Here is a 21,767-nt window from a genome sequence, read left to right as displayed (position 1 = left end):
ATTCAGACAGCAACAAAAACAGAGATTACCAGTGTTTGCCTCATATTTGCATTGTGTGTGTATCCTCGGCACTGAAACGAATGGAGCGGTATCACGTAACAGCAATGTAAATTTACGTAATTAACTTCGCAAATTATGCGAGGCGTGTAATTTTGCCACAGCGGTCAGTGAGACAAATAACATCATTTTTTTGGCAGAAATTGAACTGCAGCAAAATGAGCGCTGGGTGTGGTGAAAATGGTGCCTTCTCACACCCCCTGCTCCCCAGTCACTGGGCATGGGGTGGAAGCTAAAATTATTTATGGAATAAGGGCTAGAATCAATGATGAAGTTTTTCACCTAGCCTGTGGCGGTACTTGAATTTGCAAACACATTGAAAGAATGAAACATTGCCAAAGATGGCTATTTGGGGCACATTCCATTTTTGCATTGCTTCAGAAACTTGCAAATCCCATTTGACCAGTGACTATTTTGGGACAAAATAATGAATATATGCAATCCGTGGGCAAATGGTAGATTCACCATAATACCTCCAAGTGGGAAGAGAGTCTTTATAAATTCCAGCATACCCTGCTGGATATCACCATTAAAGCCCTGAATAACTTGGACCTGGGATGATTAAAGGGCTGTTTTCTTCTACACATATACGTCTGGCAGTGGCGTAGCGTGGGGGGTGCAGGGGGGGGCGGCCGCACCGGGCGCAACATCTGGGGTTAGGGCAAATCCACGGGTTAGGGGGCGCAAATTACTTGCCTTGCCCCGGGTGCTGACAACCCACGCTACGCCACTGACGTCTGGTGTCCCTTTAAAATATATATTTTAAAGTTAAACTAAATTCAAACTTCTAACCGAGTCCCCCGCTGCCCTGCAAAGCAGAAACTACTTGCAGAAACAGGGGCAAAACAAGGGAGGCAAAAATTTATCAAATATAGGAGCCACTAGCAAAGAAAAGCACAAGTCTCTATCTCATGAGCAAAGCCTAATTTCCCTTCCCAAGGAGTCCAGGGCTTTTCCTTTGGTGTCAACTAAAAAGACGAGGGCGATCTTGCAAATTAATTTGACACCTCCAAAGTCAGCTCGGCACATCTGAATAGCTGCAGCCATATCGGCAACGGGGAACAATGGAGTTGTGCTTTGCAGGCAAATCCCTGATGGCTGTGTGCAAAAGTTTGGCATGCTGTCTGCACATTCCCTCCCCGCAGTGTCACGGTGAAGCATGATTTGCAAAATGAAAGCTTGGTGTGACATGTGCCCCTTACTCAGAGGTGTTACTGGATGAGAGAATGAAAGGACGGGGAGGGGGGGTGAGGCGAGGAGAGATTGAACAGCTAGAAGGGCAGAGAGAAATGAAATGAAAATAAATCCCAGCTATTGATTATCGCTATTATGATTTACTAAATTTATTAGTTGCTGCTTCTTTTTTGCCATTGTTAGGTTGTGGGTGAACATATCAGACGACACAGCGATTCTTCAAAGAGCTCTTGTTTATTCACAGGCCAGAACTGAACTGAAGGGTTCAGCCAGCCTGCTTATATAGAGCTCCAGTACAACGTAACTGTAACAATTTTCTAAAACTATCCAATCACTGAACGTCACTTTCAATTCCTTATTTGCATATGTGGACCTGAGTGAAAACTATCTACAGTATCCCCCTGCTGGCCCAGGGTGAGAACTTCAGTACATAACAGCCATAGCGACTCAAAAAGACTTAAAATATTTTAAGCGAGAAGGAAACGCACATTGAAACCAGCATCGGGGGTGCGGGGGACAAATCTGAAAGACAGTTTTGCATCAAAACATCCCATCCATTCAAAAAATGGTTGTGCCTGATTAAAAAGGAATGTTTTTGGCTGGCATATGTAATTATGGCGCTCTGGGGAGGGCATTCCACAAATAGGGAGCCACCACAGAAAAGGCCCATTCTTAGGTTGTAACTCTCCAGACCAGCCGTGGAGAGGGTACACAAAGAAGGGCCTCAGGTGATGATTTCACGGGCGGGGTCAGTTCAAAAGTGGTCCTCGAGGTATTAGGGTCCTAAGCCATGTAAGACTTTATAGGTTAAAACCAGTGGTTTGAATTGCAAATTATTTCCCGTTAAATACATGCAAACCACAAATCCCTAAATGGACTTCAGGGTAGTATACCAAGAACTTTTACAGGGACATAGGTGGCACTGTGGTCTAAACCACTGAGCCTCTTGGGCTTGCCAATCAGAAGGTCGGCGGTTCGAATCCCCACGACGGAGTCAGCTCCCGTCGTTCTGTCCCAGCTCCTGCCAACCTAGCAGTTCAAAAGCACGTCAAAGTGCAAGTAGATAAATAGGTACCACTGCGGCGGGAAGGTAAACGGCGTTTCCGTGCACTCTGGTTTCCGTCACAGTGTTCTGTTGCACCAGAAGTGGTTTAGTCCTGCTGGCCACATGACCCGGAAAGCTATCTGTGGACAAACGCCAGCTCCCTAGGCCTGAAAGCGAGATGAACGCTGCACCCCATAGTCTATTGGTAGGCAAAATAAGGCCTAGGGGCTGGATCTGGTCCAATCGCCTTCTAAATGTGGTCCGCGGTCTGGGAATCAGTGTGTTTTTACATGAGTAGATTTTCTCCTTTTATTTAAAATGCATCTCTGGGTTATTTGTGGGGCCTGCCTGGTGTTTTTACATGAGTAGAATGTGTGCTTTTATTTAAAATGAATCTGGGTTATTTGTGGGGCATAGGAATTCGTTCATTCCTCCCCCCCCCCCAAATAGTCCAGCCTACCGCATGGTCTGAGGGACAGTGGACCGGCCCCCTGCTGAAAAAGTTTGCTCACCCCTGCGCCGTCGCCTTTCACTGGACTTAACCATCCAGGGGTCCTTTACCTTTTAACCAAGAAATTTAGAACACATGTGCACACAAGTATGTATACATGCCACCACACATCTTCAAATGAAAGGTGGTTATAGATGTTCTGATGCGGGTTAGTCCTATCCTAATATTTATGCTCAAAGCAGATCCATCGAAATGAATGAAACAGAAGTCAGCCATACTCTTTCATAGCATCCAGCATCCCATCAAGTAGGTTTATTCAGAGTAGGGTCACATTCACACTGTTAAGGACAGTTGAAAATAAAAGGTGAAAAACAAAAACAAAAGCGTAAAGCAGGCAGGTGAGAGCTGGACCATAAAGAAGGCTGATCGCCGAAGAATTGATGCTTTTGAATTATGGTGCTGGAGGAGACTCTTGAGAGTCCCATGGACTGCAAGAAGATCAAATCTCTCCATTCTGAAGGAAATCAGCCCTGAGTGCTCACTGGAAGGACAGATCCTGAAGCTGAGGCTCCAATACTTTGGCCACCTGATGAGAAGAGAAGACTCCCTGGAAAAGACCCTGATGTTGGGAAAGATGGAGGGCACAAGGAGAAGGGGATGACAGAGGACGAGATGGTTGGACAGTGTTCTCGAAGCTACCAGCATGAGTTTGACCAAACTACAGGAGGCAGTGGAAGACAGGAGTGCCTGGCATGCTCTGGTCCAGGGGGTCAGGAAGAGTCGGACACGACTAAACGACTAAACAACAACAACAAAGCATGCAGGTGGAATAAGCACAGTTACGTATGGGTTAAATAACAGAAGTCCAAGTCATGAAAGAAAAGAATAAGAATTGTCTTCACACGAAGGGAGAATATTAGTGGTATTCCCTGACTGTCAAGTAGGGTTCCAAATTTGCCAGGCTTGTGAATTATCTTGGAAATGCTGCTTCTGTTGTATATGTAATAAAGGAATACTGATAATCTAAAAAGTCTCCAGAGGTTTTAGCCTAATCCAGATATTCTGCTGCTGTAACTTGCCCTGAGACCATATGGTGAAGGCTGGATAAGAAACCCTATAAATAAATGAATAATATAAGGCCTCTTGGTATGTTCAGGGGAAGAGCTGCAGCTCACAAGATCCCCGTTTCAATCCCTGCTGTTTTCTGGTAGGGCTGTGCAAGAACTAGAGAGATGTTGCCAGTCAGTGCAGGAAATGTGGAGCTAGACAGACCAATCATACCGGAAAGGAAGCGACTTTGACAGCTTGCATATTATCGCCCTCTGCTGGGCTCACATGCATATTAAACTTTGAAACTTTATTTGCAATCTAGGCCCCATCTTCACTATGCTTTGAAAGCCACATCACGCCACTTTAACCACTCATGCCTTTCCGCAAAGAATAATGGGAACTGTAGTTTCTTGAGATGAACCGTTAGGAAGAGAGCCGTTAGGAAACCCCCTATTCCTCTGACAGAACTCGTTTAACACTCAATCCCTCTTCCCAGAGGAAGTACAATTCTCTTCTTGGAGGAGAATAGGGGAATTGTAGTTCTGTGATACTTCTGTGAGTGGAATAGGGAGTCTCCGAAGAACTCTCAGTACCCTTAACAAACTGGATCCCGGAATGCGCTTTATATAGTCTTCTCTGTGCATTCTACTTTAAAGCCTCAGCCCAGTATATCTGAAGCCTCAGCCCAGTATATCTGAAGCCTCAGCCCAGTATATCTGAAGCCTCAGCCCAGTATATCTGAAGGAGCGTCTCCACCGGCATCGTTCATCCCGGACACTGAGATCCAGCGCCAAGGGCCTCCTGGCGGTTCCCTCACTGCGAGAAGCCAAGTTACAGGGAACCAGGCAGAGGGCCTTCTCAGTAGTGGCACCTGCCCTGTGGAACGCCCTCCCATCGGATGTCAAGGAAATAAACAACCACCTGACTTTTAGAAGACATCTGAAGGCAGCCCTGTTTAGGGAAGTTTTTAATGTCTGATGTTTTATCACTTTTATTATTGTTATTAATATTCTGTTGGGAGCTGCCCAGAGTGGCTGGGAAAACCCAGCCAGATCGGCAGGGTATAAATAATAAATTATTATTATTATTACTACAGTGGACGCTCGGGTTGCGAACGTGATCCGTGCGGGATGCACATTCGCAACCTGCAGCGACGCATCTGCACACACGCAGTTTGTGATGTGGTGCTTCTGTGTATGCGCAAAGCGTGATTTAGCGCTTCTGCACATGCGCAACCCCCGAAACACGGAAGTAACCCGTTCCAGCACTTCCGGGTTTTGGCGGGTCCGTCACCTGAAAAAACGCAACCTGAAGCGTCTGTAACCCAAGGTATGACTGTATTGTTATAACTGAACTGCTGGTATCCATTAACTAAGTTTCTAGTCCATGTGATCACTGAGAGAAACAAAAACCGACAGAAAGAAGCTGCCTCTCTCCACATGACTCAGTCTGGACCCTGTGGTATTCCTCAGAGGCCCTTCTCCATGTGCCCCACCCCAAAGAAGGGGTGGAGAACAGCCACCTTTTCTGTGATGGCCTCCCATTGATGGAATGCTCTCCCCAGGCAGACACTCCAGGTGCCGTCCTTGTCAGTCTTTTGGTCCCATGCCAAGGCCTTTTTTGGTTAATTAGTGGCCCTTGGTTAATTAGTGTTGCCGCCTAGGGTGTTGCTCGCCTTTTAGTGGGATGGACGGAACTTGTTGTTTTAATGATTTAAGCCTTGCCCAGTGGCCTTCAAGACTTTTCGTTGCATAAAGAGGCTGATAAATGCAAATAATAGTAAGAAGGGCAGGAGGAGTTCAAGAAAAATGAAACATTCCTTGCGTCTGTTCTCTCATTTATTAGGACTGTCAATCAGGAATTTTCAAGGGCAAGCCCTTTTAAAATAAGGTCAATACAGTGGTACCTCGGGTTACATACGCTTCAGGTTACAGACTCCCCTAACCCAGAAATATTACCTCAGGTTAAGAACTTTGCTTCAGGGTGAGAACAGAAATCGTGCTCCGGCGGCGCAGCAGCAGCAGGAGGCCCCATTAGCTAAAGTGGTGCTTCAGGTTAAGAACAATTTCAGGTTAAGAACGGACCTCCGGAACGAATTAAGTTCTTAACCCGAGGTACCACTGTATACATGGCAACAGTTCCTCATACTGAATGCCAACAAACTCTTGAAAACACTCAATGGATTGGAAAGTAGAGATACTCTATGTACTTTATTTGTTTGTTTGTTTGTTACACTAGAAAATCTTTAGTAAAAACTAATTTAAAAACAAAACGAATGTTATTGGCCCAGAGATGGAAAGAAGATAAAGTCCCTACCAGAGAGGAATGGCACATCAAGTTGATGGATTATGCTGAAATGGCTATAATGACCGGAAGAATCAGAAATCAGGAACACCAACATTTTAATAAGGAATGGGGAAAATTTATAACAGTTAAAATCATTAGTTGGATTGGAATAACACTTGTCTTTGATATCGGACACAATTTTGGACATTATGGAGAGGTCAAAGATTTGGATTATCATAAAAGATGAAGGAGAAAATGATTAACAATAGGATCCATGAAGGCGAGGAAGGAAGTCCTATAGATTCTTTGGAATCTTGTTTTTATGTTATACGTTCGATATGTGAATGTAAAATTTTAATCTGAAAAACTAAATTTTAAAAATGTAAATAATAATAAAAACAAACAAAATGAAATCAGGGACTATTCTCTACCCCCCCTTCTCACACGTTCCACAAGGGGGAAGCATGACCATGAACCCCCCCCAACACCCACACATTTAGCACACATAGGCTTGTCCACAAAGTTGGGAACCCTGATTAAGGTTCCTAAGCAGGTGGACAAGCCTATTGAACTATCTTGCCCATTTGTTGACAGGTAGCTCAAAGCAAAGGGACACGGGTGGCGCTGTGGGTTAAACCACAGAGCCTAGGACTTGCCGATCGGAAGGTCGGCGGTTCGAATCCCCACGACAGGGTGAGCTCCCGTTGCTCGGTCCCTGCTCCTGACAACCTAGCAGTTCGAAAGCACGTCAAAGTGCAAGTAGATAAATAGGTACCGCTCCGGTGGGAAGGTAAATGGTGTTTCCGTGCGCTGCTCTGGTTCGCCAAAAGCGACTTAATCATGCTTGCCACATGACCCGGAAGCTGTACTCTGGCTCCCTCAGCCAATAAAGCGAGATGAGCGGCACAACCCCGGAGTCGGTCACAACTGGACCTAATGGTCAGGGGTCCCTTTACCTTTACCTAGCTCAAAGCAAAGGTGGGGAACATGAGGCCCAGTGTTTTCCAGGTTTCTCTAACGGTTCCACGAGACTCTCCCTGGGCCGCAAACCCACCCACAGGCTATGCCTCTTGCTGATGTTGCTCCATGCCCTCCTTTAGTGATTAATTTTTTTAAAATCCTGGCTGGAATTTGTCCGTGAACTGCAATAACGGTTCTTGCTTGCCTGGGTGGAGAGCTGGGCACGGGTGTGCAGAAGACTTTTTGCGTAACTGGAACACAGTGCAAATGGAACGTGCAAAGCATGGGGTTGTTTATATGCAGTCGCTGTCTATGACTGCTTGGGGAAACCCGGGAGAGGAGGGGGCTTAGACAGCTGTGGGAAGGCAGTCCTCACAACTACCTCCTTGGGGCAAGATCTTCCGGGAAGAGTTGCTGTGCTAAGTCTGGCCTCCTGAGCTGTTTGTTTCTTTGAATACATAGTGCACTTCACTGATACCACCTGAGTTATTACAGTGGTACCTTGGGTTACAGACGCTTCAGGTTACAGACGCTTCAGGTTACAGACTCCGCTAACCCAGAAATAGTACCTCGGGTTAAGAACTTTGCTTCAGGATGAGAACAGAAATTGTGCTCTGGCGGCGCGGCAGCAGCAGGAGACCCCATTAGCTAAAGTGGTGCTTCAGGTTAAGAAGAGTTTCAGGTTAAGAACGGACCTCCGGAACGAATTAAGTACTTAACCCGAGGTACCACTGTACTGATCTGCCCCTGGCTCCTGTTCCTGCCATGCAAAGTGAGAGCAGCATCTGTTGCCCCGCCCACTTGCCTCTGGCCCCGCCCATCCCTGCCATGTGGTCCTCAGAAGACATTCCAGGAGGATGGATGAGGCACAAATGGAATGCACCAGGTGGAAGCGGAATCTGTTGCTCCGCCCACTTTTGCCTCTGGCTCCGCCCACAATCACATGGTCCTCGGAAGGCTCCCCGGATGGGGAATGAGGCCCTCATGGTTCCCTGGCCCTGTAAGGAAGGAGAATGTTGATGTTCGCCAACTTCAACAATTCACCGTTTACGTGAATGAGAAAGATGCTCTGAATCTGTAGTGTCTCTTTGACAAATGGCAGGGTTAGGAGATGTGTGGTTGTCTAGGTGTGGCTGGACTTCAACTCCCATCATCCCTTGCTGTTGGGAGTTGTGTTCCATCAACATCTGGAGGGCCAAATGGGATAAGGTTGTTCAGGTTCAGGGACCCTTGACCATTAGGTCCAGTCGTGACCAACTCTGGGGTTGCGGCGCTCATCTCACTTTATTGGCCGAGGGAGTACAGCTTCCGGGTCATGTGACCAGCATGACTAAGCCACTTCTGGTGAACCAGAGCAGCGCACGGAAAAGCCATTTACCTTCCCGCCAGAGCAGTACCTATTTATCTACTTGCACTGGCATGCTTTCAAACTGCTAGGCTGGCAGGAGCAGGGACCGAGCAATGGGAGCTCACCCTGTCGCGGGGATTCGAACTGTCGACCTTCTGATCGGCAAGTCCTAGGCTCTGTGGTTTAACCCACAGCGCCACCAGGGATACAGTGGTGCCTCGGGTTAAGTACTTAATTCGTTCCGGAGGTCCGTTCTTAACCTGAAACTGTTCTTAACCTGAAGCACCACTTTAGCTAATGGGGCCTCCCGCTGCCGGAGCACAATTTCTGTTCTCAACCTGAAGCAAAGTTCTTAACCTGAAGCACTATTTCTGGGTTAGCGGAGTCTGTAACCTGAAGAGTATGTAACCTGAGGTACCACTGTATATGGAAAGGGCAAAGAGACTGGAGTCGCCAGACTCATCTGAAAGCCCCGTTCCTAAGCCCAGAAGCCAATCGGGGATTTGCGGGCTCTTGGTGATGAGAAAGGCACTCTGTGCATGCTCAAGGGCACAGTGATGGTGGTGACGATTTCACACCCACCCACACTGAGTCTGGCTCCGAGTCCTGCCCTCCCTCTGAGATGCATCAAGTTCCTGGTGGAAAGCTCAAATTCAGAGAAGAGAAGAACGTCTCGGACACTGTTCTCATGTGCCCAGGTCACGGCGGAGCTTGAGGATTTCCAGCAACAGTTTCTCTTTCTCCAGAAGGATCTTTTCCTTCTGCAGCTGGAGGGTCTCCTTCTGCAGTTCTAGAACCTCGGTTTGCAGCTGGCTCTGCCTCTCCAAAAGCTCTCTGGATGGGCCTCTGGCTGGCGTGCTGCAACCCTTCTGGCTGGGGTGCAAATCTTCAGCTGCAAGCAAACAGAAGCCCAAGAAAAAGAGGGTTAAAGCAGAGAGACAGGGGAACCTGTCTGAAACGCCAACAAGGCGAAACTTAGCCAAAACAGTCAAAATTTCAACTAAGCCCATCTGTACTCCCATACTTAAAGATAAAGGGACCCCTGGCCATTAGGTCCAGTCGTGGCCGACTCTGGGGTTGCGGCACTCATCTCGCTTTACTGGCCGAGGGAGCCGGCGTACAGCTTCCGGGTCATGTGGCCAGCATGACTAAGCCGCTTCTGGCGAACCAGAGCAGCACACCGAAACGCCGTTTACCTTCCCACCAGAGCGGTACCTATTTATCTACTTGCACCTTGACGTGCTTTCGAACTGCTAGGTTGGCAGGAGCAGGGACCGAGCAACGGGAGCTCACCCCGTTGCGGGGATTCGAACCACCAACCTTCTGATCGGCAAGTCCTAGGCTCTGTGGTTTAACCCACAGTGCCACCCGTGTCCCCACTCCCATACTTACTCTATATATGCTTGCTTGCTTCACTTACAGATTATGGATCCCCCCCCCATGCAGGTGTCCTGTCGCTCATGATCGCACTGCATCATGGGTTTTACAGTCTCAAGCCAGCACATGCGTACTTCCAGCATATGCAGCCTTAGAACTACAGAACCCGCTGTACATTAAACAGTTTTTAAAAAAGTTCCCTCATTTGACACCGCATACTAAACACTTGGCCACAAAGTTCACCAGGGCTGCATTCACACAGCAGTGTATTCAATCTCCTGATGGTAAATAGCATGTCAGTCACTCGTTTCCAGGCTATTTGATTCCAGAAAGAAGAAACCAGAGGCCTTTCTCTTGGGCATGGTCGGCCAATTGGTGTTAAAAAAGGATAGAACTTTCTTTATGTATGCTACAACAGCAGCAAGAATACTCATCGCAAAGTATTGGAAGACGCAAGATCTACCCACTCTGGAAGAATGGCAGACGAAGTTGATTGACTTTATGGGATTGGCAGAATTGACTGGCAGAATCCGTGACCAGGGAGAAGAATCGGCAGAAGAAGAATGGAAGAAATTCAAAGACTATTTGCAAAAATATTGTAATATTAAGGAATATTGAGTGATGTTGGATTGAAATTAAGGGGTTATCAGCTGTAATGGTATAAAAGAATATGAAAAAATAGTTCTTTTTTTGTATATAAGTAAAAGTATAAGTTACAATAATTTAAGAAGATGGATAGAAAATAAGGCTTTTAGCTGTAATGCTATGAGATAAGGATTTGCTGGATGAACAATTTGAACTGGAATACAAGAAGGGGAGGTATGAGGAGGTCAGGGAAATATGTTATTGAAAAATAAGTTATGAAATTTATGTGTTTTTAATATTTTTTCTTTTTAATTTTTTTCCTTTTTTTTCTTGGTTTGTATAAAATGGAAAATCTTAATAAATATCTTCTTAAAAAAAAATGATTCCAGAAAGAATCTGTGGGCAGCCTATTTCACCTGGAAAATCACGGGGGTCAAGTGGCGAGACTTGGGGCCAGTACACTGGCATGCAACTATTTCCCGCTGTTTTGACAGGGGAATCACGGGTGCACAGAAATGCTGCATCATGGGGGGAAATAAATTAGAAAACGAGACAAGAACACTAGTATTATAATCAGGAATACAAACACAATATTCCCTGCCTCTGAAAGCACCCTCTGTGGCCTTGGGCCAGGCATAATTTCTCAGCTGGACCTACCTCACAGGGCTGTTTCTGAGGATAAAATGAGGACGGGGAAAACCTTGTAGGTTACCTTTGGTTCTCTGAAGAAAAGGTGGACTATAATTGCATTCATTAAAATACAGTGGTACCTTGGGTTACATACACTTCAGGTTACAGACTCTGCTAGCCCAGAAATAGTACCTCAGGTTAAGAACTTTGCTTCAGGATAAGAACAGAAATCGTGCTCCGGTGGGGCGGCGGTAGCAGGAGGCCCCATTAGCTAAAGTGGTGCTTCAGGTTAAGAACAGTTTCAGGTTAAGAACGGACCTCCGGAACGAATTAAGTACTTAACCCGAGGTACCACTATAGAGTGTCAAACCTTGGGCTCTCTAGCCTTATCTGTCTGGCCCAGGCTTCCACAAACTCAGCCCTTCAGATGTTTTGAGACTACAGCTCCCATCATCCCTGACCACTGGTCCTGCTAGCTAGGGATCATGGGAGTTCTAGGCCAAAAACATCTGGAGGGCCAAATTTGAGGAAGCCTGGTCTGGCCTTTGGAATTCTCCCCAGGCCACACCCCCACTGACAGGCCACACCCCTCACTGGCCCCGCTTCAAGCTACAACCGCTTGACTGTGTCACTGGACTGATAACGCTTCTTGCATTTAGCAGTTAGCTCAGCTGGTTAGAGAATGGTGCTGATAATCAAAGGATCAAATAGTACCTCAGGTTAAGAACTTTGCTTCAGGATGAGAACAGAAATCGCGCGGCAGCAGCGGGAGGCCCCATTAGCTAAAGTGGTGCTTCAGGTTAAGAACAGTTTCAGGTTAAGAACGGACCTCCGGAATGAATTAAGTTCTTAACCCGAGGTACCACTGTATCTGACTTTTAGAAGACATCTGAAGGCAGCCCTGTTTAGGGATGTTTTTAAGGTTTGATGTTTTATCATGTTTTTTAATATTCTGTTGGGAGCCGCCCAGAGTGGCTGCGGAAACCCAGCCAGATCGGTGGGGTATAAATAATAAATTATTATTATTATTATTATTATTATTATTATTATTATTAATCACAGAATCATAGGATTGCAGACTTGGAAGAAACCCTGAGGATCATCTGATACAACTCCCTGCAATGCAGGAATTATGCAGCTGTCTCATACAGGGATCGAACCTGCAACCTTGGCGTTATCTGCCACGCTCCAACCAACTGCGCTATCCACGCATATCATGTCGAGGTTGCAGGTTCCGTCCCCATACAGGCCACCTGCATATTTCCTGCATTGCAGGGGGTTGGACTAGATGACCGCCAGGGTCCCTTTCCACTCTGCAGTTCTATGATTCTACACTTGAACAGAGGACTGACAGGGGTTTGCGAGTGTGTGCAGAAACCAGAGGTCAATTTTACATACATTCCTTTGCCCACTTCTGCACCTGGCATGGCCCAGCGTGGGCTTGGCCTGGAAAGGGTTCCCTATGGTGCTGGAGGAGATTCTTGAGAGTCCCATGGACTGCAAGAAGATCAAACCTCTCCATTCTGAAGGAAATCAGCCCTGAGTGCTCACTGGAAGGAAAGATCCCGAAGCTGAAGCTCCAATACTTTGGCCACCTCATGAGAAGAGAAGACTCCCTGGAAAAGACCCTGATGTTGGGAAAGATTGAGGGCACAAGGAGAAGCGGACGATAGAGGAAGAGATGGTTGGACAGTGTTCTTGAAGCTACCAGCATGAGTTTGAGCAAACTGCGGGAGGCAGTGGAAGACAGGAGTGCCTGGCGCGCTCTGGTCCAGGGCATCACGAAGAGTCGGACACGACTAAACAGCAACAAACCCTGTAATAAACACGGACTTCTGGGTTGGCGCCTCCGGCAATGGCGGAGCTCCTCCGAACGGGAGGAACTTGCTCCGTGAAAAGCAGGGTCTGACCGCCACGGTGAAGGTGGAGACCCATAGAAATCACAGGCGGGAGAAGCCTGTGAACTTGGGATTCGGCTGGCACCCTTTGCGCCTCCCCTACTCGCGGGGAAACCCTGTTTTGGGGATCCGGAGCGACGTTGGGTGAGCGGCGCGGTGCTTTGAATCGACCGCTTCTTTCACGGAGTGAAGCCGCATTGCTGTTGCCGGAGAGTGCTGACTTTTTCCTGTGGACAATTGGATTTTAAACGACTACCCGTGAGTAGAACGGAAAATTGGATCTTGAAATACTTTAATTTGGCACCGAAGTGGGAAGGTTCTAAACAGGAAGTCCGCCTTCCGCTTTTGTAAATAGATTGAAGCAAAGACGTTACAAGCTAAAGTCTTTGAAAGCTTTTGATAAAGGATTAAATTTCCACCGGACGAAAATATATAACCCCTCTTGGAAGCAGGAGAAGAGGGAGGAAGTTTTGGATCTAGTGTGCCTGCAGGAGAGAGTGAAAATCAAATTGCCACTGCTCTGAACCTGGAAAAGGGCTGCCAGATGACGTTCGGGGAATGTTTATTGACAGAACGGATTTGACAGCTAGCTAAAATAAGAAAGGCACTGTTTCCATTGTCCTCTTCTGCGTTTAAAAATGGAGGAAAAAGTAACTGAAAATTGAAACTATTGTTATTTGCTTGAGTCGTGCTTGAAAGAATTGATACAAGTGGAGACTGTTTCCCTCTAGAGGGAGCATGTGAAACTGTTACAGGAGTGCAACAGGGAGATCTCCAGCTGCAAGATAAAGATTCTGAGAACCAGAGACTGACCTTGGACCATTCAAAATGTTGATAGGAGAAGCTATTGTGACTGTATTATACAAGATAAACTATTCGCTGGAACAGCTCCATAAAAAGACAGATGACACGACATTTAAAATTGACAACTTGGAACAGAAAGTGACTAATTTGAGTCAAAAAGTGAGTACCAATACAGAAACAATTCAGGATTTGGCACAGGAACATATCTTGGTCGGACAAATGGTGGAGGAAAAGGAGAAAGCTGATGATGTGAAACCAAAAGTAGTACAAGCGGGATCCTTAATTTCTCAGAAGCAAATTGAGGATTATAAATTGAGGTCTTTCATGACTGAACCTAGCAAAAGTCAAATTTTGAGGTTAGGATCCCGGCTTGGATTGAAGAAGGAAAGTTGGAAAGAACCCTCTATCCAGGGACTGACTGACTTTTGGGACATGGACGGAGGAGCCTGAAGTTCTGGGGGCCTCTAGAATTAGAGGAATCCTGAAATACGTTCTGAAACACTTTATGGACTTTACTTTTAACTTTGGAAATTTGGCTGAACTGTCCAGAAGGAACAAAAGTATTGCTAGACTGGAGTTTTCCCGAGATTTGCTCCTGAGCATCAAAGAATATGAAGAAGACCTGCAGAAGGGACTTGGAAAAGATTTAAGAGCCTCGGATATAAGATCACCAGGTTGATGGACTATATGGAACTGACGGAAAGGACTGGCAGAATCCGAAGCCAGGGAGAGGAGATAGTGGAAGATTACTGGAAAATTTAAAGCGTTTATTTAGAAATATTGTTAAAGTAATGACTGTTAGAAAAATGGTGGAATGATATTTTATGGATTTAGCAGAAATGCTACAAGAAGTTAGGTGCATATAAGTAATTTACCCTTAATGGGAAATAAGGTCAAAGAATATGTTATTTATAATATGACAGAAAATAGAGAAAGATGGAAAGGATTTGCTGAAACAAGTACTAGAAGTGGGATACAAAAAGGGAGGTGTGAGGAAGTCGAGGAAACAAGGGAATGAAGGACAGAGTATGGAAAAGGAGGGATGTTTTTAAATTGTTTTTGTTTTGCTTTGCTTATGTGTCTAGTTTAATGGGTTTAGGTTGGGTTTGTATTGTTTATATATTGTATTGTTTCTGCCTTTTTTCTTTCTTGTCTTTTTTCCCTCTCTTTTCTCTTTTTTTCTTTTTCTTCTACTTTTTTGTAACTTTTAAAAGTAATAAATATTTTTTTTTTAAAAAAAAACCCCTGTAATAAACAGACAAGCAGTTCAACCTGAGTTGGGCAGAGATCCTTACCGTGATCATCGAGGGCGGAGGGGGTGCCTTTGGCACCGGAACTCCCAATGCTGCTGTTTTGAATCAAGGGGCTGCAGGCTGTTCCCAGACAAGGGCATTCCAGCTGGTGGCTTAAAGGGCACTCAAGCTTACATGACAAAGGTAAGTCTGATGAGCAGGTACTAGGTTCTGGCGTTCTACAAACGTTGGACCGCCCGGATTCCCCCCTTTGGGGCAAAAGCATCCTGGGGATTTGCGCACAGTGCGGCTGATCTGAGTGATGAACGTAGCTCAACGAGACCCCCTTGCAGGGCTCCGCTGATGTCTTTTCCCCTCTCTCTCGAGTGTCCTCTCCACGTCGTTCGACGCCGTCCCCAGACTGCGAGAGGCTGGCAAAGTTCTGCCTTGCTAAATCTGCCTGCGGCAATCCCCCGTTGGCTTTGGGCTTTCCGGGAGCCTCAATTCGGCAAGGCTGCCAGTAGTGGCTGTCGTTGTGGAGATACGACAGGCAAGGCGAGCCTGAGAGCACCTCGGCGTGGATTGTTGGTGACGCGTCTCCTCCGGGGCTGCCCGGAGACTCAGCTCTCAAGCCAGGACCGTAAAGCAACGGTCTGGGGAGCGCGGGGTCCGTTTTATTGAGGAGAGCGACGATATCGCGGAAGAGGCGTTCCCGGGGCTGCCTCTGCAGCAGAGGGTGCTTCTCCACGCTTAGACCCTTGCGGGCGTCCACCACCATGTTTTTCCACTTCTTGAGGATCTCTTGTGGCGTGCGCTGAATGAGAGGATTCAGAGAGTTGACGGCCGCGGTGATCTCCTCCCAGGCCCGTTGGCGGGCGACGGTATTGCTGTAGCGGCCGCTCTTCGGGATCAGGATGTCCTTGCGGAGAGCAAATCCTTCCAGGATCAGGAACTTCTCCTCATCAGAAAACTTGATCCTCTTCGCCTTGGCTGTTGCCATGTTGGCTCCTGCAGTTCAAAAGACAAGCAGAATCTTGATACAGTGGATGCTCAGGTTGCGAACGTGATCCATGCAGGATTTCTGATTAACACCCTAGTTGCTAACTCTGGAGAGACTTAAGAACAACCTCTTTGAGGCTCTTTGGGTTTATGCATTCACAGGGATAGATAAAATCTCTTGTTTATGGACTAGAGAGCAAAAGGCTTGTAAATTGGAGGCCCACAAGATTCTTGCACAGAAAGAAAACCTTTTCCCAGATCATTCCACCTAAGAGGTTAAATGCAACTAAAACAACACATTAAAACATTCAAATCACAATATGCACCTGGGGTCTCTAATTCTTATATCAGTCTTTAGCTTAAGTTCAGTGTAATGCTCAATATTGCCTGATTTTCCATTCTGTGCCCCACTTTATTTGGTATGATTTTACGATACTTGCTGCTTCACTTAAGTTGTTCTTTTCTTTACTGCTATTTTATGTTGTGAATTTTTTTGGGAGGGAATATCGTTCAATAATCATTTTTTTAAAACATCCCTGCTTTCTTAAAAATTTCCCCTTAAACTACAGTTCCCATAATTTTTTTTTTTTGGGGGGGGTCACATGCTTTAGATGTATTAGTAAGTAACTGACAAAACAGGAAGTGTTATCATCGAAGGCCTCTTTCATGACACAATATACACAATCACTGTTCCAATCTCGCCCTCACTCTGTCCGGCGTCCCAGTGAACTTAACTACTCCCCGAAAAACAAAACAGGGGAGAACTGGAGCACATGGTTCTCCCCCTTATTTAACCCCCCACAACACCCTGTGAGGTACATCAGGATGGCAACTGCCCCAAGATCACCCAAGTGGAGGATTTGAACCCTGATCTCCCAGGTCCTGGTCCAACACACTAACCACTGCACCACACTGCCTCTCCTTTATGAATATAGGAAGCTGCCTTCTACTGAAGCCAGACCATTGGCCCATCTAGCTCAGTTATTGCCCACAATGACCGGCAGAAGCTCTCCAGAGACTCAGCATCTCCTGGATTGAACCCACCAACTGCAACTTCTGAAGCTAAAGGGAAGCACCCCCTGAGCATGTGCAAAGTGCTGGTGCACCTTCTGCGTTCAAATCAGATGCTCTACCTCTGAGCAATTCCTCCTTCTCTGGGACCCGTAACTTTTCACAAGCTGTTTCACACGTATGATCAGTTGCTCGGGTCTTCCCGCTGGCCGTTTTGCTAGTGTTTTAGGCTCACTTCCCAGCACCGCAGTTTGCCTAACTGTGATTTTGTTACACTGATGTCTCGAGAGCACTCTGATAGCTTTAAAAAAGAAATTTTACCGAATTACATAGCAAGGATGCGCTGGATCATGGAGAAAGCTAGAGAGTGCCAGACTATTTAAAATTTTAAAAGATGATGCTGTTAAGGTGCTACACTCAATATGCCAGCAAGTTTGGAAAACTCAGCAGTGGCCAGAGGATTGGAGAAGATCAGTCTACATCCCAATCCCAAAGAAGGGCAGTGCCAAAGAATGCTCCAACTACCGCACAATTGCACTCATTTCAGATGCTAGCAAGGTTATGCTTAAAATTCTACAAGGAAGGCTCAAGCAGCATGTGGACCAAGAACTCCCAGAAGCGCAAGCTGGATTTAGAAGAGGCAGAGGAACCAGAGACCAAATTGCAAACATGTACTGGATTATGGAGAAAGCTAGAGAGTTCCAGAAAGACATCTACTTCTGCTTCATTGACTATGCAAAAGCCTTTGACTGTGTCAACCACAACAAACTATGGCAAGTTCTTAAAGAAATGGGAGTGCCTGATCACCTCATCTGTCTCCTGAGAAATCTCTATGTGGGACAAGAAGCTACAGTTAGAACTGGATAGGGAACAACTGATTGGTTCAAAATTGGGAAAGGAGTACAGCAAGGCTGTATATTGTCTCCCTGCTTATTTAACTTAATATGCAGAATTCATCATGCGAAAGGCTGGGCTGGATGAATCCCAAGCCGGAATTAAGATTGCCGGAAGAAATATCAACAACCTCAGATATGCAGATGACACGACCTTGATGGCAGAAAGTGAGGAGGAATTAAAGAACCTCTTAATGAGGGTGAAAGAGGAGAGCGCAAAATATGGTCTGAAGCTCAACATCAAAAAAACGAAGATCATGGCCACTGGGCCCATCACCTCCTGGCAAATAGAAGGGGAAGAAATGGAGGCAGTGAGAGACTTTACTTTCTTGGGCTCCATGATCACTGTAGATGGTGACAGCAGTCACAAAATTAAAAGACACCTGCTCCTTTGAAAGGAGAAAGGCGATGACAAACCTAGACAACATCTTAAAAAGCAGAGACACCACCTTGCCGACAAAGGTCCGTATAGTTAGAGCTATGCTTTTCCCAGTAGTGATGTACGGAAGTGAGAGCTGGACCAAAAAGAAGGCTGATCACAGAAGAATTGATGCCTTTGAATTATGTGCTGGAGGAGACTCTTGAGAGTCCCATGGACTGCAAGAAGATCAAACCTATCAATTCTGAAGGAAATCAGCCCTGAGTGCTCACTGGAAGGACAGATCATGAAGCTGAGGCTCCAATACTTTGGCCACCTCATGAGAAGAGAAGACTCCCTGGAAAAGACCCTGATGTTGGGAAAGATGGAGGGCACAAGGAGAAGGGGACGGCAGAGGACGAAATGGTTGGACAGTGTTCTTGAAGCTACCAGCATGAGTTTGACCAAACTGCGGGAGGCAGTGGAAGACAGGAGTGCCTGGCGTGCTCTGGTCCAGGGGATCACGAAGAGTCGGACACGACTAAACGACTAAACAACAACAACAACATAGCAAGGAAGGAAAGTCTGCAACTTACCGCCTCCCTTGCCCGCCGGGTTTCGGGGCTCTCGCGTCTCCTTCGTCCTCATCACACGCTCCAAAGCGAAGAACAAGGGAGAACAAGGGGCGTTGCGTGTCTGTGTGTCGTGTGTACAGCCAAACACGCATACGCACACACACACCCTACCCGCTTCCCTTCTGACCACTTCCTACCAACCGCAACTTCTGGAGCTAAAGGCAGCGCCCCCCGAGCATGTGCAAAGTGCTGGTGCCACCGATGGCGAGGATGCAGGAGGTGGACCCCGTTCCGGTCGTTTTTGACAGCAAAAGCAATGATAGCCACAAACCATATAAATGATAATAACACAGAGGGGGGGAAAGGGAGGAGGAAGAGGAAATGGCTTCAGAGAAAGCCACGCGGTATTTCCCTTAGATTTTCTCGCACCATGGTATTTCCTCTCCCACCTTTTTGGTCCGAGAAGGGCGAGGAGGCGGCGGAGGAGAGAGGCGCCTCCAAGCGCAGGAGCGCGCAAGGCTTCGCCCGTGCGCCATCGGAGCGCAGTGCGGGCGCAGCAGCCAAGATCCGCCTTTGGGACTCCTTCTGCAAAGGGGGCAGGCAAGTGGGGGTCCGGGTTAACCCTCCGCTGCTCAAGGCACCGGATCGTCACCGCCTGGACGACGACGTGGAGAGCTGACCTCAGCCAGTTCGCTGGAGCCTTAAAAAATAAAGTGTCTAGCATTTACTCAGAGTAGACCCATCGGGGCGCATGCAACACAACTGCCCACAGTAGAACCACTGAAAGGAATGAATCTTAAGTTTGCTTGTTTATTTTGCATTTATGCCCCCCCTTTTTTTTACACCAAGGAGCCATTTAATCCCCACAACAACCCGGGAATCCGTGTGTTCTTCCTTCCATCGTTTGGTGTTCTTTTTTAAATTAAGGCTATTTATTTATTATTATTTTTGTATATTGCTGTTCATAAAAATTTCAGTTTGCAACAGCCATACGGCATGTAAAACCTGTTAGTTACTAAATTTCTACGCTGCCCTTCGTCAGAGGATCACAGGGTGGTTTATGATATAAAGTCACAAAAACAGGTACTGTAGTAGGAAAAAATAATAAACCTCCCCTCCCCCCCCCCCCAGTTTAAAAGGCCATAGATGGTTTAGTTAGCTGAAGCCTGGAAGAAGAGGAATGCTTTTGCCTGACACCTAAAGATATGTAATGAAGGCACCAGGTGAGCCTCACAAGGAAGCACATTCCACAAACGGGGAGCCACCACAGAAAAGGCCCCGTTCTTGTTTTGCTACCCTTTGCAGGCACATGGCGTAGGGCCTCAGATTACGATCACAGGGTCTGGGTAAGTTTATATGGGGAGTGGCGGTCCTTGAGGTATTGCAGTCCTGAGCTGTTTTTTTATTTTTATTTTATTTTATTAAATTTGTATACCGCCCTTCATCCGAAGATCTCATGGGGGTTCACAACGTTAAGGCTTTATAGGTCAAAACCAGCACTTTGAATAGTTCCTGGAAACTGATTGGTAGCCAGTCCAGCTGGGCGGGGATTGGTGTCAAACCATCTTGCCCCAGTGAGCAACCTGGCTGCTGAATTCTGCACCAACTGGGGGTTGGACTAGATGCCCCTTGAGGTACTTCCGTCTTCTACAGTTCTATGGTAACACACTGCAGTAATTTAACCTAGGTAAAGGGACCCCTGACCATTAGGTCCAGTTGCGGATGACTCTGGGTTTGCGGCGCTCATCTCGCTTTATTGGCCGAGGGAGCCGGCGTACAGCTTCCGGGTCACGTGGCCAGCATGACTAAGCCGCTTCTGGCGAACCAGAGCAGCGGACGGAAACGCCGTTTACCTTCCCGCCGGAGCTGTACCTATTTATCTACTTGCACTTTGACGTGCTTTCGAACTGCTAGGTTGGCAGGAGCAGGGACCGAGCAACAGGAGCTCACCCCATCGCGGGGATTCAAACCACCGACCTTCTGATCGGCAAGCCCTAGGCTCTGTGGTTGTCAGGCTAACCCTGTCCAGATAGCGGGCGCAGCTGGGCCACCAGCTGAAACTGATGGAAGGCACTCTGGGCCATTGAGGCCACCTGAGCCTCAATTGACAACAAAGGATACAGGAGTACTTGCAAGCTACGTGACCTGTCAAGAGCAGGCAACCTCCCATCCATCTGGTCTAGGGAACCACCCACTAGCAGTGCTTCAGTCCTATCTGGAATGAGCTTCAGTTTGTTGGCTAAATAATCCAGTCCATTATCGAGGCAAGACACCAGTCCGGCACTTCCACTGCCTCACCTGCAGATGCAAAGGAGAAGTAGAGCTCTGTGTGTCATCACCATATTGCTGGCAAGGTGCTCAAAAATTCTGGATGACCCCACTCTGCGGTTTCATGTATATGTTGAAAAGCACGGGGGATAAAGTCGAACCTTGAGGAACTGCACATTGAAGGCTCCATGGGGCCAAAAAGCACTCCCCAAGCATAGCCCTCTAGAAACGACCATCCAAGTAGAAGAAGAGGAGTTTGGATTTGATATCCCGCTTTATCACTACCCAAAGGAGTCTCAAAGCGGCTAACATTCTCCTTTCCCTTCCTCCCCCACAACAAACACTCTGTGAGGTGAGTGGGGCTGAGAGACCTCGAAGAAGTGTGACTGGCCCAAGGTCACCCAGCAGCTGCATGTGGAGGAGCGGAGACGCGAACCCGGTTCACCAGATTATGAGTCTACCGCTCTTAACCACTACACCACACTGGCTCTCCAGTAGGACTGGAACCACTGTAAAGCAGTGCCACCCATCCAGTAATAAGCATATGAAAATGGAAAACCAGCTGTTATGGAAAGGTGTGTTCTGAATTGCCTGCAGAAGTCTGACGGAATGGATCTTTTTTTTCTAGCAGGCATTTAAAAGTTGAAACAGAAGGCTCCTGCTGAATCTCCATTGGCAGAGCATTCCACAAGACAGACTGCATATGTTTGTGATTTTTTCACAGATTATTATTAATAATAATAATA

The 21,767-nt window shown here is 46.9% G+C and overlaps 1 protein-coding gene across 3 annotated transcripts in view; it reads right to left on the bottom strand.

Annotated features, from left to right (window-relative positions):
* LOC310751210 (uncharacterized protein) overlaps positions 1 to 19,648 on the bottom strand; it is a 36,260-nt gene extending 16,612 nt beyond the window's left edge. The window contains exons 1-3 of one of the 3 annotated variants that reach the window (XR_014542431.1): positions 18,775 to 19,648; positions 14,981 to 15,925; positions 8,669 to 9,283 (exon numbers count right to left, since the gene is read on the bottom strand). Coding sequence is in view for 1 of the 3 variants with exons in the window: in XM_083590407.1 (XP_083446533.1) it covers positions 9,078 to 9,283; positions 14,981 to 15,925; positions 18,775 to 18,826 (1,203 nt within the window). In the remaining 2 variants the exon portion in view is untranslated. Of the gene's footprint in view, positions 1 to 8,602; positions 9,284 to 14,980; positions 15,926 to 18,774 lie in introns of those variants that run through there. The other 2 variants (XR_014542432.1, XM_083590407.1) reach the window with 2 other exon arrangements.
* Between the last annotated feature and the right edge of the window lie 2,119 nt (positions 19,649 to 21,767).

Source organism: Podarcis filfolensis, assembly GCF_964270895.1.
Source record: "Podarcis filfolensis genome assembly, chromosome: 16".
Taxonomy (NCBI): domain Eukaryota; kingdom Metazoa; phylum Chordata; class Lepidosauria; order Squamata; family Lacertidae; genus Podarcis; species Podarcis filfolensis.
The sequence above is the reverse complement of the archived record's forward strand: the minus strand, read 5'-3'. Positions and strand labels throughout refer to the sequence as shown.